General features: G+C 32.5%; 2 protein-coding genes across 2 annotated transcripts; both read right to left on the bottom strand.

Moving 5' to 3' along the window:
* Window positions 1-322: 322 nt before the first annotated feature.
* Window positions 323-3379, bottom strand: LOC144842781 (lengsin-like). The gene is made up of 2 exons (XM_078699314.1): window positions 3284-3379; window positions 323-2728 (listed from the first exon to the last, which is right to left on the bottom strand). The coding sequence occupies exon 2, from the start codon at window positions 2717-2719 to the stop codon at window positions 1373-1375; it is 1347 nt and encodes a 448-aa protein (XP_078555440.1). The 5' UTR covers window positions 2720-2728; window positions 3284-3379; the 3' UTR covers window positions 323-1372.
* Window positions 3380-4240: 861 nt separating this feature from the next.
* Window positions 4241-18636, bottom strand: LOC144842771 (phosphatidylinositol-3,5-bisphosphate 3-phosphatase MTMR6-like). The gene is made up of 14 exons (XM_078699302.1): window positions 18471-18636; window positions 16893-17009; window positions 14616-14778; window positions 13976-14133; window positions 13392-13520; window positions 12685-12819; window positions 11985-12117; window positions 10726-10835; window positions 9713-9838; window positions 8973-9223; window positions 8223-8357; window positions 7592-7718; window positions 6518-6871; window positions 4241-6404 (listed from the first exon to the last, which is right to left on the bottom strand). The coding sequence occupies exons 1-14, from the start codon at window positions 18492-18494 to the stop codon at window positions 6186-6188; spliced, it is 2181 nt and encodes a 726-aa protein (XP_078555428.1). The 5' UTR covers window positions 18495-18636; the 3' UTR covers window positions 4241-6185.
* Between the last annotated feature and the right edge of the window lie 358 nt (window positions 18637-18994).

The following is an 18994-nucleotide window of genomic DNA, read 5'->3' on the forward strand; positions in this document are numbered from 1 at the left end:
ATTATGTAAATACAAAATACTCTGTTTAGCTTAAACTTGTGCAGTTAAAATACAGTACAATTTACTTCAATAATTTAACTAGAAATATAGCATAAAATAATAAATGTAGACATAGCATTTTACTAATGCAAATAGAATATTAATAATTGCCATATTATATTATTACACAGAATTAAATCACATCTTATGTAAACAAATATTTAGCATAGCATCATTATAATGTAAACAAAACTATAACATGAAATCATAATGTAAACACAAATGTAACATGAAATCATAATGCAAATAAAGTTAACATGACATCTTAATGTAAACAAAAATGTAGCATGACATCATAATGTAAACAAAAATGTAGCATGAAATCATAATGTAAACAAAAATGTAGCATGAAACCATAAGGTAAACAAAAATGTAGTATGAAATCATAATGTAAACAAAAATGTAGCATGAAATCATAATGTAAATGTAGCATAGATCCTAATAATGCAAAAAAATATAGCATGAAATCATAATGTACATGTAGCAGAGATCCTAATAATGCAAAATATATAGCATTACATCATAATATAAACAAAAAATGAAACATGACATAATGTAAACAAAAATGAAACACAACATAATGTAAACAAAAATGAAACATGACATAATGTAAACAAAAATGAAACATGGCATAATGTAAACAAAAATGTAGCATGACATCACAATGCAAACAAAATATAGCATGACATAATACAAACAAAATGTAGCATGACATAATGTAATAAAACAAATGTAGCATGACATCAGTTGTATAAATTAATAATTTAAAGAAATGTAGCATGTACAGTAGTATTATTTATATTATAATCTAACAACAATGTAGCATAACATCATATTAGGTAAACAAAATATAAAATAGAAATATATCTACAGTACTATCCGGATATGTCCAAAACAGAGAATAATTTCGCCAGTGTAGCATAGCAAAAAGCTATACAAAACAACCTTATTGCTACACATTTTTAAAATTGCTTAGCAAAAAATACAATACAAAACTATGTTTCTTGACTCAAAAATCAGTTTGATTAGCAATAATGCTAAACAAAATTTTAAAATGAAATTTTTCTCTGGGAGTCCAAATGACTGATCACAAGCCTCAGTTTGTCAACATGAAAAACATGACAATAATGTAAACAAAAATGTAGCGCAATGCCTATCAAACACAATAATGTAAAAAATGTAGCAGAAATCATAATATAGTATACTAGTCTAGAAATGTATGATAAATAAATATAAACAAATTAAATATATCTATTTCATTTTAATCTTTTTATAATCAGTAAAATGGAATTATGAATAATTAAACATAATCAGAATCTATAGAATCAATATTTTACATGTATTTAAAGTACTGTTGGAATTCCCATTTGTGTATGTTCTCAATACCAACACCAGCTTGCTGATTGGCTAGCCTTATTTCATGTTCTTTAATAGCAACGAAACACTTGGTGAAATCTTCACCAAAAGCATTCCGAATGACCTCGTCTTTTAAGAACGCTTCAATCGCAGTTTCCATGGTTATTGGTATCTCTTGCGTAGATAGAGAAACGTCATCCTCCACGTATGCAGATCCTGTGACATCATCCGGGAGTGATAGTTTATTTTTGATACCATCTATTCCTGCAGCAATTGTTGCAGCTAGTACCAAGTACGGATTTGAACCTGCACCTCCCATACGATTCTCGATGTACGTACCACTTTCTCCATTGACCTTCACACGGAATGCGCATGACCTGTTGTCAAAACCCCAAGTAGCATTTATTGGCGCGAATGTATAAGGTGTGTATCGCTTTCTGCAGTTGGTGGTAGGACCCATAAAAAGACTCAATGCTGGTGTGTGATGGATCAACCCTGCTAACCAGTGCTTCATAACATCGGATAGGCCATCAGACGAGTTGGCATCAAATGAAACACCTTTCTTACCAGCTACATCCCACAACGAATGATTATAATGGCACGAGGAACCACTTTTACCCCAATATGGTTTACTCATAAAGGAAGCCATCAAACCATGTTGTTTTGCGATCTCTTTAATTGAACATCTGTAAGTAAAAGCGTCATCCGCAGCTTTGATTCCAAATGATGGTTTGTACGTTATCTCGTGTTGTCCAGGTCCATATTCGTTTTCTAGACATTCAAGATCGATGCCAACTTTAGGCAGATCTCGAACTAGTTGATGGATGAAAGGAGCACATTCATACATCCTAGTTGTCGATCGTATGTTATAATCATCTGTCACTGGCTTCATTGTGGCTGCATCAACGACATAAAATTCATATTCATGAGATGAAAGCAGACTGTAACCCAACTGCTTCAGTTCTTCTACTTGTTTTCTGGCAAGAGTTCTTGGATGTGCAGCCACTTCTTCTCCTTCAAACGTTGGTTCTGTCAAGACTCTAGCAGTATTATCCCACCATGGGATCACTCTAAAAGTGTCGAGGTCTGGAAACATAACTCCATCGGGGTAGCCCTTTTCTTCGTTGTAGCCTGATCCTTTGACTATATTGGCTAAGGAATCCATACCTAGATGTCCTAGATAGAAGTTGAGACCTTTCTCTGCCTTTGACTTAAAGTGACGAGCTGCTATCATTTTTGAGCGAGATATACCAAACATATCAGTTTGTTCAAAACGAACTATCTCAATTTGTTTATCTTCAATTTCTTTTAAAATACCTTCCATCCTTACAATCTATTTAAAAACAATATTTATTCTGAGTGTTCATGTTTTTTAATTTGGTGATATAGATTAGAGCAGTACTACTCTGATTATATTAATTTATGGCAGCACCCACCAATATACTTTTATAAAAGAGAAGTAATTTTTGTATTTGTACAGTGAGGTCTCTGTATTCTTTGTAACATTAACAATGAAGGAAAAACATGTGTGTATAGGCCTTATTCACAATTAATTGGGTGCAGTGATGCAACATACTTTTGTTGGATGATGCAATTATCGCCCGAAGCCAGCAGGTGTTCTGTTCACACGATAAATCAGGTTTTTTTACGAGTCGGCACAAAAAGAGGTCATTTACTCAATACTAGGACAGAATTTAATAGTCTATATTTAATTATTAATTAGCTAGGCGAGACCTACAACTAATAATAGGTCGCACACACTACACAGCCAGCCGGACAGCATACATGAAATGGAGGGCCTAGCCTAGCTAGGCCTAGTCTACTATGAACATGGTGGAAAAATGTGAACGAGACGAAGAAATATTGCCTATACTTTATAAAAATTAACAAACCTTTGTTAATGTTGCTTTGATGGGTTTTCTGAAGAAACACAAAATGGTACTACCGTCAGATCTTTCGCGCACTTTTAAAATACAAACATAACATTAACATCAGTGTTATTTTTTTTTTTCAACATTTTTATGTTTTGATAGCAAGTCTAAACGTTGGTGGCGGTAGACTATGTTGTGTATCAGAGCCATAATATATATGGCTCTGTTGTGTATTACTTTACTCATTACATTAATTTTTTTATTTTACATTTATTTTGATTTATTTCAAGTTACAGTGATAATATTATTTAATTGTGTATGCCATTTATGTTGTGTATTATACACACGTTATCTTTGCATTTATTATGTTTCATTTTGAGTTTCCAATAAATTATTATTATTACAGTATTATTATTATTATTAAATGTTAACCGATCGTCGACGTTAGTAGCACGCATTCTGGTAGAATTCTGTTGCGCAATTTGAAGATTTACAGTTCGTTTTCAAATTGCGCAAAGGTGTCATATTGCGCAAGAACTATGTTGCGCAATTTACAAATTGTGCAGCGCAATTTGAAATTGCGCAAGGATTTCTTGCGCAATTTGAAATTGCGCAAGAAAATCCTTGCGCAATTTCAATATAGTTTTAATAGTTTTAATAGTTCAAATCGCGCATAACATATACCACCCTCAAGTCAGTCCCTTTTTAGCCAACTTAATTCCTGTCTTATGATTGGCTGAGAGATTGATTTACAAACCGTATGGCCCATGGGCTTCTTTTCGAGGTTTTCTCCATGTATCAATTGACTGATATTAGGGTATTTTTTATAGCACAAACCTATAATATATTTTTGTGTGAACTTCTATTGAAAACTTATATAAACAAAAGACTGTTCTTTCTTTAGGTAAAAAAATGTAAAAACTGAGCGATGTATGAATTCTGTGATATTAAAAAACAGAGATAAAATGTTTTATACTGTATAATTAATTTATTATTTCTCTAACATCTTTAAATAATTACATAATTTTATAACATTCTTTGTCCATATATTAATGTATTTTTTAAACAATTTGTTAACTATTTTATTACAAACAATAACACGCATAACTGACTTTACTAATGCAGAACAATTTGTATGTACAAATATTAACATAACATTTTGCGTGATTAAAAGACATTTAAAATATTGAAAAAAAGAGCAAACAATATTTGTAGAAAAACACAACATGAGTGGTCCCAGGGTCGAAGTTCAAATCAGATGTGAGGATTTTTTCTCATGGCAAACAAGAGTTCACTTATAAAAGTCTTTACTTAGTATGGGGTGTTGCTAACGTCATGGGTGAATCCAGGGGGTTGCTCTTGTGCACTCACTCCCTTTGTGACGATAAATTGAAATTACAACCTACATTTTGATATCTATATTTGACAGACTACTGTATTAGTAGTTAGGTTAGCACTCCCCAATTAGGCTCTGTCTACACTATCAAATTTTATGTGACAAAAAAATGTGATGTGCCAAATATGTCATATCACTACCATATTTTGGCATATCACTACCATAATATTTGGGTACATCACACTTTTTTTTGTCAAACCAATTTGATAGTGTAGACAGAGTTTTAAAGATGAATACAGCAATTATTCTGTTTGGCCTAAACAATATTACTTGCTTATGGTACCTAATTTACTTTTTTTTAAATGGCAAATAAATATCATTACAGTATTATGGTTTCGTGAAAGAAAAATGGCAGCAAAAAGTAAACTAAAAACAAACCCTTACCCAATACTTTACCCGCCACCAATTTTTAAACAAAGAAGACAAATTATACAAGACAAATATTGAATAGAATTGAAAGAGAGTTTGAATGAATGTTGGATATGAGTAAAATGGTTTAAAAACACCATTTCCTTCCCCATGCAAAATGGAATTTGTCATCGAAGATACGGGGATTACTAAATTTGAATACAGATCAATTATATCAGTTTTAGTTATAACAGAAACACAAAGGTAAAATACAAGATATATTTACACCTAAAGAAGAACTAAGTGTCTGGTAAACATGGCTTCTAAATCATTTACAAACCAATTCATTTTTAAATGACTCCTAAAACAATGGTAGTAAAGTAGCACTTTCATATTTAGATAAGTGCTTTTTATACTATTTGTATTGATTATACTGGCTATGGTATAAATATATATTTATATTATGTATTATTTTGATTCTTTTTAAAAGACAATTTTTTAGTTGAAAGCAGAGTCTAGTCTCAACAATGATCGAGATATGTGTAGCCTCAACAAGATAAGTGTAGCCTGAACAATGACCAAGATAAGTCTCAACAATTATCGAGATGAGTCTAGCCTCAACAATGATCAAGATAAGTCTAGCCTCAACAATGATCAAGATAAGTCTAGCCTCAACAATGATCATGTTAAGTCTAGCCTCAACAATGATCAGGATAAGTCTAGCCTCAACAATGATCAGGATAAGTCTAGCCTCAACAATGCTCAAAATAAGTCTAACCTCAACAATGATCAAGATAAGTCTAGCCTCAACAATGATCAAGATAAGTCTAACCTCAAGAATGATCAAGAAAAGTCTAGCCTCAACAATGATCAAGATAAGTCTAGCCTCAACAATGATTGAGAAAAGTCTAGCCTCAACAATGATTGAGATATGTCTAGCCTCAACAATGATTAAGATAAGTCTAGCCTCCACAATAGCCGTTTTTAAGTGTAGCCGAAAAAATGAACACACTAATTGTAGTTCAAGAGTCGAGTTAAGTGTACCCTAAAAAATGACCAGAGGTAAGTGTAACCTCAATGAAGTGTTCCCTCGATAACAGAGGTAATTATGAAGTGTATTTATTTGGCCAAGTGTGGCCTAAACAATAACCAAAGACGACCAGGCTCAACATGGCTTATGTTGAATTACCCACAAACGTGTCTTCATAACTAAATGTTGAGGAGACCGAGACAGGTGACATTGGCGGAGTTGTAGGCGAGGAGGAACCGGTCTTTAATTGTTTGTAACATGGCCGGCACACTGGTGTGGGTCGTTGAGAATAGTGACCAGGTAGTGATGTCTGCTTGTCGATGCAACGTATACAAAAAACATGACCACAACGCCAGCAATGGTACTGAAAATAAAACAACCAGAAAGAAATTCATAAGAATGAAAACAACCCATGCAATTACATAAACTTAAGTTTAAAAAACACAATTATTACATAAAATAAATTCCAACACCTACCTTTCTACTGAAATGATCAAAAGGCGTTGCACATGAACACTGCCGTATATTTCTGATCCTTTTCCAATCAACGCAAACCGACTCCATCGCTAAGTTTAATAAATTTGCCGATAAAATTTCATCACTATCTGTACTATACCTCATCGTATTTTCTGTCGGTACTTCTTGCGACGGTATATGCACGCCATTTTGCGTCATTGTATTTTCTTTATTTAATTGTTCATCATTTCTTTCATGATTTAATAAAGTTCGTTCACTTTCAACTTCCGTTTCTTCTGTTGCGTTCTCTTTAACAAGTTTTACCGGTTTTGTTTCAGTTTTCTTTCCTAATAGCTTCTTAAGTTGTCCTATTTTCTGCAAAACATGGTATTATTTTAATAAAGATGTATTGTCCCCAAAAACATGAAAAGTGAAGATTAATAAAATCATACTTTGAATAGGCCATTTTATAGTTGTTAACAAAGGTAATCACTTCCATAGGAAAAAAATAATGTTATCACTTATAAAATGACACAATAAACGGTTAAATTCAACAAAAAACCCATTGGCTGGCAGCCAATTTGACTATTTTTTGCTTTAAATTACAGTTTCTTCAGGTAAATATTTTTTTTTTCGATTCAATTTTTGGTCAAAGTGAATAACTATTATGGGACAATAAAATGGCATATTCAACAAATAAACAAATTTAAAAAAAAATTGTTTTTCAAGGGAACAATTAATTGTTATTGCTTATTTTTAGGCTTACTTAAATTCACTCTTCTTATAATGAATATACTTATATTCCACATAAACTAGTTAACAATTGTATGCAAATGCAATAGAGATACAATTTATATACCCTCATATTTAGATTGGCCACATGGTAAGGAGAGACGAAATAAATTTATTTTGTATTTATTTTTTATTTAAAAACATACTAGACAGGATAAAAAACATATCAGGTATAGATATTGCACATATGGTCCTATTTTTTATAGCAATAGATTAAAAACATTCATAAAAGCCATTAAAAAACTTGAAAATCACAATACAAAGACAAACAATATTTACAATATTATTACAAATAATACGTACATCTTCGAGAAATTTTTTATGATCAGCAAGTGACGATGAGCGGTCCTTCATGGCACTTAGCACATCTTGTACCGATTCTCGCGGGTGAAGACCATTCTCAAAGCGGTTGTACATGCCACGCCAAAGTCTAAAATATATGCAAAATAATTTGTGAGCAAAAACTTGACATTCCATGAGCCCTAAACTCTGTCTACACTATCAAACTTTCTGTGAATTGTACAGCTTTTAGTTCAAGATCGACGTATAACTAATAAGCAGAGGTCCAAGTGCCAAAAAGAGGCTTTGTTAAGTTGTCCCATTGCCATCTCTCTACATACTAAGCACACCTAATTTTTTGTTAGCCTAAACCCTTAGGAAAAATAATTCAGAGGTGTAAATTGCAAATTTACTGCGGTCATCCTCAATCCAAGATGGCGTAAAAATGGGCGCATTTCATATCACAAACCTATTATTGTTCCTAACTCAATAAATATTTTATGTATGTTATTAATGGGTCTTCTCTAAACAAGCTCTTGGACCTCCGCTTATAATCAGTATAGGAAGTTGACTGGGCACTATTGGAGAAATAATATACAAATTGTATATCTGTTTTAACATGCATGCTTGGTAGGTGCATATACAATACACTTACTTGAACATTTGTGGACTTGTGTTTGGTTTCAGAATGCCCTTGGTGACTGGATGGTCTCTACGATACAATGGGTTCACATAGTCTGACAAACGATTCTTCATGTAACCCCATAATGAATATGTTCGTTCTGACAGTCTGCAACAAATACAAGATTTAGGTTCATGATTATTTACATATTTTAATTATCATAAGGGATCAAAAGTCAGGCATTTTTAATGTTACTGTTTATACTTTTACACTTTTTGTCATTTTTGTGTATATGTATCTTTTTAATCGGATTTGCTGACAATCGACATTTCTTTGTTTTTTTACGAAGACAAAAAAAAGTTTTTGTATCTTGTATATAAATTTTTATTCTGTTGATAATAACATCATCAATAACATCCCATACCTTAGACAAAACAGAAACATAACAGAAAAACAAAATGACAAAAATGGTACAAAAAAAAGAATTTCTGTAATGTTTTATGATTTTAAACAAAAACCAGGTAAAATTATGTAATAATAAAAATTGAGACTTCTTTTGGAAGATGCACATCTTTTGTGTAAGCTTGGTGTAACATTTTTTTTTATTCATTCAATTTTCTGCCATACAATACAAATTAGACAAAACAAATATAAAAGACCAAACAGGTGCTAAACACCTATGCTAGTTGGTCTATCCAGAACAGAGCACAGAAATAAAAAAAAAAAAAATTACATTCTACAATTGAAGCATCTACAAGCTTTGAAGTAAAATTGATGAATTACCTAGACTCGCCTCTCTTTTTCTCACAATTACCAAGAAACGTTCCAAACTGACACGAGTACACATGGTCATGCACTTCCAGTAGGAATCGTTCGTTAAACTGGAATGCGCACGGAAACTGTTCCATCAGATGCCAGACGCCCTCTATGAACTGCGTGAACACAGGTGATTGCTCTTTTGAATCGAAATTAATGAGGCCGCATCGATCAAGAAATTTGTGACCAAACGCTAGCCATTCTTTTTCTACTAGTACCTGTAATAAAATTTAAAATGTTTTTAACCAAGGATACACTTAGGCATACGATACAAAATCAACCAATCAAATGGCAAGGAAACACTTAGGCATACGATACAAAATCAACCAATCAAATTGCAAGGATACACTTACGCACACGACACAAAATCAACCAATCAAATGGCAAGGATACACTTAGGCACACAACACAAAATCAACCAATCAAATGGCAAGGATACACTTAGACACACAACACAAAATCAACCAATCAAATGGCAAGGATACACTTAGGCACACAATACAAAATCAACCAATCAAATGGCAAGGATACACTTAGACACACAATACAAAATCAACCAAATGGCAAGGATACACTTAGGCACATGACACAAAATCAACCAATCAAATGGCAAGGATACACTTAGACACACAATACAAAATCAACCAAATGGCAAGGATACAATTACTGTAGATGCGTTATACAATGCAATATAATTGTACACTCACCTGAAAACCTTGAATCGTCCTATAGTATGGGTCTAGTATCATTCCTGCAAGGGAACATGTCTGGGCTGTACGGTCCCAACCATCTGAGCAATGTACTAAAACACTAACAGCCTCTTCAGACACAGCCTATATAAACACACAAAATAAAAAGATTAAACATCTAAAAAATCCTCAGTTTTCTTAATATTCAAGCTACACTTTCTTGGTCCAATAATTCATTTGGTAATAAATTATAACCTATATTAATGGGACGCAAGGAAGTGTTCTTTTGATATAGGGGTGTCCCTTGAATAGGGTTGTTTGTAGTGTCGAAACATATATTTCCCCTCATTCGATATTGTCCCCTTAATAGAGGTGTCCCCTGGATAGGGATGTCCTAAAAGAGGGGTTTAACTGCAACTCATAAAAAACAGTATTGGTATTAAAAACGGCAATTTAGTCAGATTAATCTTGGAAACCATTTATCTTCTGGTACAGTATATGTAGTTTGAATTTATAATACACTAAATGCCTCTACAATCAAGGTTCAAAGGTCAACGTTTTCAAAAGATATTGGTAATTTTAGATTCTCACTCCTCAGGATGATCAAAGCATAGTGATCGAAAACAGTTCTTTATATGTGGTGTATTGCAAACTTTATGTCAACATATTTTATTTTGCCATGAAAACCTTCATACAATAAATTTTAGAAAGCACACTTAAATCTTTAAACAATATGTCATGCGAGTGAATGCATATCTAAAAGACATCTGTTATTGTTAATGCATTTACTTATTTAACATAAGCTAATAATCCATATAACTGATGGTTTATATATCTTCACCATTTTATAGCATTAGTAGAGATTTTTACGGAGATCATGATGAAAAAAAAATCATATTCAAGAATCAATTAAACCAAATCTGATAGTGGATATGTTTTCTGCTATTTGTTGTCTTGTTTTTGTCCTCCAAGCTGTGATGTTTGTTACATTCTTATGTTTTTTATTTGAAATAAAGGATGATTATATATACCTTAGCTATAAATAATGATGTGTCCATGACTGCTTTGATATGCTTTAACCAACCACTGTTTTCAATTCCACTTACTAATGCTTCCATACTAGGGTTTTTCAATTCACATACTAAAAAAAAATGAGAGTCACTCTCACATTCTTTATTTTCAATACTAAAGAAAATAAATTTTTTTAAATTTATTTGTTTCTGTTTTCACTCATAAGACAGAATTGACTAGTCTTATCTAGTTCATCTAGAAGAGATTGAATAAAGAAATGAGATTCAGTTAAGTTTAAATGATTGGGTTAGTGGTTAAGGCAGAGGAATCGTAATCTATAGCCTTATGACAAAGGTTCAAGACCCACTCGCTACATGGTGGTAGGACGCGTCTTCTCGGATAAGGATCATTATCCGGTGTATACATAACGCTCATGTGGACTTTAAAAAACCTAGTACATTTTTTGAGACAAGTAGCGGTTTAGACGAAATAGCGCCGTAGTTGGCAGAACAAACATGACGTGACCCTAAAGCATGGTTTCCACTAGGGACGCAACGCAGTGACGTATCGATGCAAAGTGATATTTTCGTAATCATGTGAGAACCGACAACGTAACAGTGCTGCAAACATCGCAGGTTTGATTTCATGGAGATGGGGCAAACACAATTATTGGAAAGGCATTTTCTTTTGTTGCGTAGATTGCGTTGCTAGTGGGAATCAAGCTTTAGAGGAGAAGGATGTACTTGAATAGTTAACATCTAAGAGATGACATTGTTTGTGGAATGTGCTATATAAATACATTAACATTAAAGATGTATTGTCCCTTGAAACACAGAAAATGAAGGTCAAAATATTCTAAATTTAAAATTGGCCATATCAGAGTAACATTAAAGTTATTCATTTTAAGTCGAAAATTCGAGCCAAAAACAACAATTTTCGCTGGAAAATCGTCGCGAGCGAAAGTAAACAAAGACTTCAAACCACGAGTACGCATTATGCATATGCTAATTAGGATTGTTTACAACTCGTCACGGTTCAGAATGTGTTTTTTTCACACAGATCGCGAGGAAGTTTTATGATTATTTTTGGTGAAAGTTAATAACTATTATGATACTTCAAAATGACCCACTTTTTTTCAAAATCTTTTTTTTTTATTTTTTGGGAATTAGTCAAAGGGACAATACATCTTTAAGAAAAGCAATTAATATAAACAAAAATATTAATGTATTATGTATTGGTTTCAATTTCCATGTACACCACATACATTCTCATATCTTACCTTCAATAAGCTTTTGTAGACTGTTTCTCATGACATGAATGTTTTCAATTCCTATGAATTTAAACTTAATGTTTGAATAAAAATCTGTGTTTTCATAACCTTTTCCTGAAGCTTTGTTTACCATTGCATTAATCTAAAAATAAAAAAAATAAAAAATCAATAATCAGTCCAGATTATAGTCAGTCCTTATTATTGTGTATTTAAATATGTTAGTTTGATTTCTTTTTAGATCATAATTTTACAAATGACATTCAATTTGTATTTCACAAATACAGATGTCTGTGGAAGGCAATACCCGTCAAAATAATGTGTAGATAATGCCTATGGAAGGCAATCTCTGCCAAAATGATGTGTATACAATGCATATGGAAGGCAATCTCTGCCAAAATAATCCGTAGTGGTTTATCTGTGAGAGTTTTTATTGATAATTGATCGATGCCAATTTTGAATTGTCATTTGGTCCCATATGCACATATTTAGTAGCTTTGGTGTATGTACTAAAGTGTCTTTCACACCTGTTCTGGCACGGTTCTGGTCCAAATTCAACGTCAGTGTTTCGTTTTCAAGGCGGCTATGCACCAATTGATGTGCGCTTAGCCACGTGAAAACGAAACATTGACCTTTGATTTGCCGACACTGGACCAGAACCGTGCAGGAACAGGTTTGAAAGACCTGTAACACAAGATGTATGTAAACATACCTTAGGCCTAGTATCAACAACATACATGAATGTACTCTTAGGGTTTGATTTAAGTATAGCTTGTAGCATCTGTTCATCTTCTAAGCACCTTGCACTGAATCCAGCAAGTGGCTGGCTGCACCGTGTTATAGTAGCCTAAAAACACAAAAACAATAGGGTACTCAAGTGAAGAAAAACCACATGGTTACTGAATAGAGTAGCCTTCAGAACAGCTTTCAGCATGGTGGTAATAAGTTATTAATTTTTTCCTTTAATATATGTTTGATTAACAGTATCATATTCTTTTACATATGCAAAAGAGGAAGAACTTAAATTAAATAATTAAAAACATCTTTTGTATCTAATAACTCTTTACTTATCTTGGTGAAGAATAACTGTATTACATACTTTGATCTCAAGATTATTTAGTTTCAGAAGAGAACTATATGAAACTAACTTGGCAAATAAATTGATTAGAATTAGTAAAGCTCTGTATCAATATCGAACTAATTTGACAAAAAAAGTGTGATGTGCCCAAATATGGTACTGATATGACATCATCGTATCCATATATGGGCACATCACATTTGCTGTCACATAAAGTTTGATAATGTAGACAGAGCTTAAGTAATATTAGAAAATGTAAGTTAAATTAGAAAAAAACACACATTAAGCTCCCAATAATAATAAAACGAATGTGAATTCAAATGATTAAAATATAAGCATACATAGTTGTCTCGATGGAGATACGACAAAACTGGTAGTCGCCCTCTACTTCTAAAACTTGCGCTACCGACAAGCACAGGAGTTGTTGCCGACGTGGGAACATAAATCTGTCTTGGGTACGTGTCACAAATCTTTAAAAAAAAAACATTGGTTAACAATCTTAAAAATTGATCGATGGCCATTTCTGTCAAAATGATGTACTTGTATGTGGAACTATGGAAGGCAATCAATGCCAAATAGTCTATAGATAACATAGATGGAAGGCGATTCATGGCAAAATATAACATTTGATTAACACTCTTAAAAATTAATCGATGGCCATTTCTGTCAAAATGGTGTATGTTTGTATGTGAGAACTATGGAAGGCAATCAATGCCAAATAGTTTGTAGATAACATCTATGGAAGGCGATTCATGGCAAAATATAACATTTGGGTAACACTCCTAAAATTGATCGATAGTCATTTCTGTCAAAATTACTTGTATGTGAGAACTATGGAAGGCAATCAATGCCAAATAGTCTGTAGATAACATCTATGGGAGGCACTTCATGGCAAAATAATGCGTAGATGACGGGTTATATTTACATGATAGTTTTCGTTGATGCCTGAACGATGCCAATTCTCGTTTGGTATTCCCATACGTGCATACTCTGTCTCCATATCCATTACCCTCCACCCTTCTGATATCGGTGTATCAATGCTGGCTGACTTATAGTGGAAAGCATACAAATCTCCAAGACGACCTGTAAGTTAAAATGTTTCCATAAATTAATTAATTCTTTTTTTTAAATTTTTCATATTTACATTCATTATTAAATCATAAAATTATAAACAATTACTAAAAGCATATATTATGCTGGTTAGCTCCTTTTCTTCCTACAGCACCTCAAGTGACATCTTCATTAAATACAGAAAAATGACAATTTGAACAGTGCATGTGCGGTGCACGAAAAACCCAGCTATATCAAAACATTTCAAATAGTAATAATCAATAATCTCTAAATGCTCAACTGCAGGAAAATGGCTGGGTTGAGGATGTTGCTCTGTAAGTTAAGCTCTGTCTACACGATCAAACTAGTTTGACAAAAAAAAATGTGATGTGCCCATATGGACATGATGGATGATGTCACATCACTAACATGTTTGGGCATATCACTACCATATTTGGCACATCACACATTTTTGATAGTGTAGACAGAGCTTAAAGATTAAACTAAATATTTACCTGGCCTAGATAATTTTAGCAGTGACTTGTAAAGAGCTTGGCAGTCTTTTTCTCTTGGTATGATGAAGGTCGCCAACTGGAAGGTCTTACAGCGTATCTGGAGAGGGGATCCTGCCGTTGTCAGAGCAAGCTTCTCTACAGATGCTATGTGCATGTGTAATATCTATAAACAAATAATAATTTAATACAATATTTTAATGGCTTCGTTATATAGGTTTAATGGTAATGTACTATATTATGAAATACTACTGTAACAGTGGTCCCTAGTTTAGGAACCATAAGTGGCCCTCCAATGCTAGAGGCCTCTGGCATTTTTAGCCTTTTCTGACATATTTTAATGTCTGTTCTTTTCCTCTTGCCACTGCTCAGGGGCCCCCATAAGCTCTGGGGGCTCCTGGGTTTAGCACCGTTACACCACTAAATACTAAAGAACACAATACAGTATATACATGTATTATATAATAATAAAGTTCAATTTAATATAGCACAAAATGCAGGGTGCCTCTAATCAACAGAAAAATGAATTAATTAATAACCTGGTGTATTTTCCAATATTTATTTTGCTCTTTGCTGTATCATTTTTAATAAATCTCTTTTTAAAATTAAGATATCAATTCTTTCTTTTTTTTACATGGTTTAAATTCAAATTCCTTACAATAGATCTTGGATTTACATTCCATTAAATTAATAACAGGAAGGAAGATATACCAATTTACATTACAGGATATTATTATAAGGAAACTTAATACTTTATTTATTTTACTATTAAAATGCATATTGGAAAATTATTTGTATATCTTAGGGCTAGTGTTGCCCGAAAGCTCTGCTAACTTTTCTGGCTGTTTTATTTATCGTTTTGATTTAGCTTTTCGCTTTTTTTTTGTATCTCCATTGAGATCCAGCCACTGGTACCCACAGCATTGTCATTTTTTCAGTAATTTGCCTTTGGATTTATATCTTAATATAAAGATACTTTTTAAAGGTTTTATTTACTAAGACATTCTGTTAAATGGTTACAATATTGTCATTGCAGGTGAAGTAAAAACATTTTAATATAGAGGAATATGTTTTTTTATCCGGTTTTAAACTATGCCACTTAGCTATGAGTAAATCAGCATGTCTAAGATCCTGTTACGTCAGAACTAATCAGTGTAATATACAGTTCTAATTATAACACTCCAACATCCTCTAATTATGACTTTTCAAAATAGATTGCCTCTAAATAGAGAACATTCTATCTACACACTAGCAAACTAATTTGACAAATAAAGGGTAATGTGCCAAAATATGGTAGTGATATGCACAAATATGGTATTGATATGACATTGACATCATCATGTCCATAATGGGCACATCACATAAAGTTTGATAGTGTAGACACAGCTTAGTAAAGTAATTATATTGAGACAGTCACATAGTTCAATAACAATGTTCTTACAAAAACCTACCAACAGAAGGAGACTTACTGTTAATATAACTAAAGCTAGATTGAAAATACATTTTAGCTTTAAAAGTTTTCTGTTAAATGTCAGATGACAGTTTTCAATGACAACATGGACTAAAAGTGTGAACAAGCGGGGTGAGTGAAAAACTGACATTGACAATTAATTAGATCTTGTGTGCTACTTAAAGCGCTATTAAGCTCTGCATACACTATCAAACTTTATGTGACAAAAAAATGTGATGTGCCCATATGGACTCGATGATGTCATATCACTACCATATTTGGGCATATCGCTATTATATTTGGGCACATCACACTTTTTGTCACATAAACTTTGATAGTGTAAACAGAGCTTTAAGCTAAGTGGCCAATATCAACAAAACAAGTATATAATATTATTAATCACATTTACTAGCCCAATATTGATAGTGATAAACCAAGTCTTGCTTTAATGAATAACAAATTAACAAACATAGGCCCTGACCCAACACTTGTGAAAACAGGGAATTTTTAATGAAGGTCAAATTTTGGTCACACACTTACGTCATAACTTCCCGTTCCCTTGTTGAAGGTTTATTTTTTTTTCAAAATGACATCATCAATTTGGGATGCAGAGACGTCGTAAGCGATAATCACATACATCTTGACGATACCCTAAGTCACATGACCACCGAGTCACTAATTAACGCGATAGATCTAAGCGGTACGATCTGGGTCCAAGGCACTGAATTTATCATCAGTCATCCTTTAGTTTTGGTATGTCATACTAAATGTGTACATATAATTAATACCACAGCACTGTACCAGTTAAACTACAAAGCAAAATACTTTACCCATGTCTCCTTCTTGCCAGCTGGATCAGAGAATATTAAGTGTGTTGCCGTTAAGTACAGAGCCCCCATTGCTGGCTTCCGAGAATGAAACCGATCAACAAGTCGAACATTATCAATCTTTAAAATAAAATATGTTAAAGGTTTACAGGCAAATATTGGAAGTTAACATCTAATAATGTTACATTTTTTTTTTCAAAAAAAAAAATAGAACTTATATATTTAATATATACTTATTTTTGTTCTCATGAAATTTTAAACAAACTAGTGATTCGTTTGTTTTATTTATTTTAAATAAACAAATTTATTTAGAGATTATTTTGTAATATAGTACATTTTGTATTTGTATTGCAATGAAAATATAATATTTCTGGGGCTATTCCTTGCTTTCAAAGTCTCAAAATGAGATTTTTTAAAAAACTTATATTATTATTTTATTGATAAAATCAACATAATTATTAAAATTAAAGTTGAACATTTAACCTCAATATTAATTATTTAAAATATTTCAAATGTATATTTTTTTTGGTATAACGTTTCATAAAACTGAAATAAATTGGCATCAATATATAATAACATTTGTCAATGTCATTTTAATAATATCAATAGAGTGCAAAATGAGGCCTAGGCCTACATCAGTCACCTAAATTAATTTCCTGCTATGAAGATGAATCATGTATAAATACATGCAATGTTAATTTACAAAATGATATATATTAGTAATACACTAACCAATTCCATAACAAGAACAAAGAAATTACAGGTCAGATATTGACACTAATTTTTATAGCCACATGTTTTTGTAAAATCTTGAGACCTACTGCGCTTCACACCAGCTTTCACACCTAATCTTCACTATCACTGCTGCACCGTTTTTAAAATTGGGTTATTTTATGTAAGAGATTGAGATGTGAAAGTTCAGAACAGTAGTACTGTACTCCAAAAAAATAATAATCATTTATCAATTTCATTTTTCTTAAACATCATCACCAAACAAAAAATGTGTATTATTATTAATTTATTTTATTTTTCTAGGCGCTATATAATATTTTATATATTAATTTAAAAATAAAATATTTCCATATTCTATAATATCACTTTTAAAATAATAACACATAATGTTAATTATCTCAACTCAGGCCCCAACATCCAGCACTCTCTAGGCAATCAATCGATCAACCATGACGGACAGTCTCACTGCACTCAAAAATTCTAAATAAAACACACACACTTTACTTAGTCTTAGGCCTACATCACAACAGTAGGGCCTACTACTAATTACTACTAGGCCTAGGCCTAATTAATAATAATTAATAATTACTACTAATTACTAATCTATTTATAATATATAAATAACTAGACCTATGGCTCTACGTAGTCGATATAAGGCACTAGAGGTAGGTAAGTCTACTACTACTATTCCATTTTAGGCCTAGGCTAGGTCCTACTCTAGAGGCAACTACTGGCCTGGCTAGCCTAGGCTAGAGTTTAGATACTGCCACGACTGGCCTGGTCCTGCCTGGCTGGCTAACTTTAGGCCTAAATTTCGCCGTTATAACGTTATCAAAAGTACATTCTTACCTTTGGAGTGGTAATGTGCTCCATGATTTATTATTATTAAATACTGACAGCTGTATAAATTAAGCCAGAGTGCTCCAAAATGATGACAAATGTTGACTTTTCATCCGACTCAGTCAACGAAAAAACGAATTTACAAGTTACAAATACTTCCGGTGTTTTCCCAGTCAGGGGTCAGGCTCCTCCTACTTTTTTTAACATCATTTTTATTCTTTGGAGAAAAAAATTACTAAACACCTCTATAAAAACTGTAAAGTGTAATAAATTATTCTGTTACTTTTTCGTCTTCATTTGTGTGAAAACTGTTGGGCTCTCACAAGATATTAAAACAAATTTTTCCATATTGACCTTTGACACATATTTTGTTTTCTTTTTACAATTTTGTTGTGCATGCAGGGTTTGTGTGATGTGGTAGGTTGGTAAAATGTATAAAAATTAAATAACCTAGCTTATATATGTTTATGCTATGTATAGATTAACAATTTAATAGTTAGTAATGAAGACCATTTGGTGAAATGTACTGCATG

The sequence above is a fragment of the Antedon bifida genome, chromosome 5 (genome assembly GCF_963402885.1).
Source record: "Antedon bifida chromosome 5, ecAntBifi1.1, whole genome shotgun sequence".
Lineage (NCBI taxonomy): Eukaryota > Metazoa > Echinodermata > Crinoidea > Comatulida > Antedonidae > Antedon > Antedon bifida.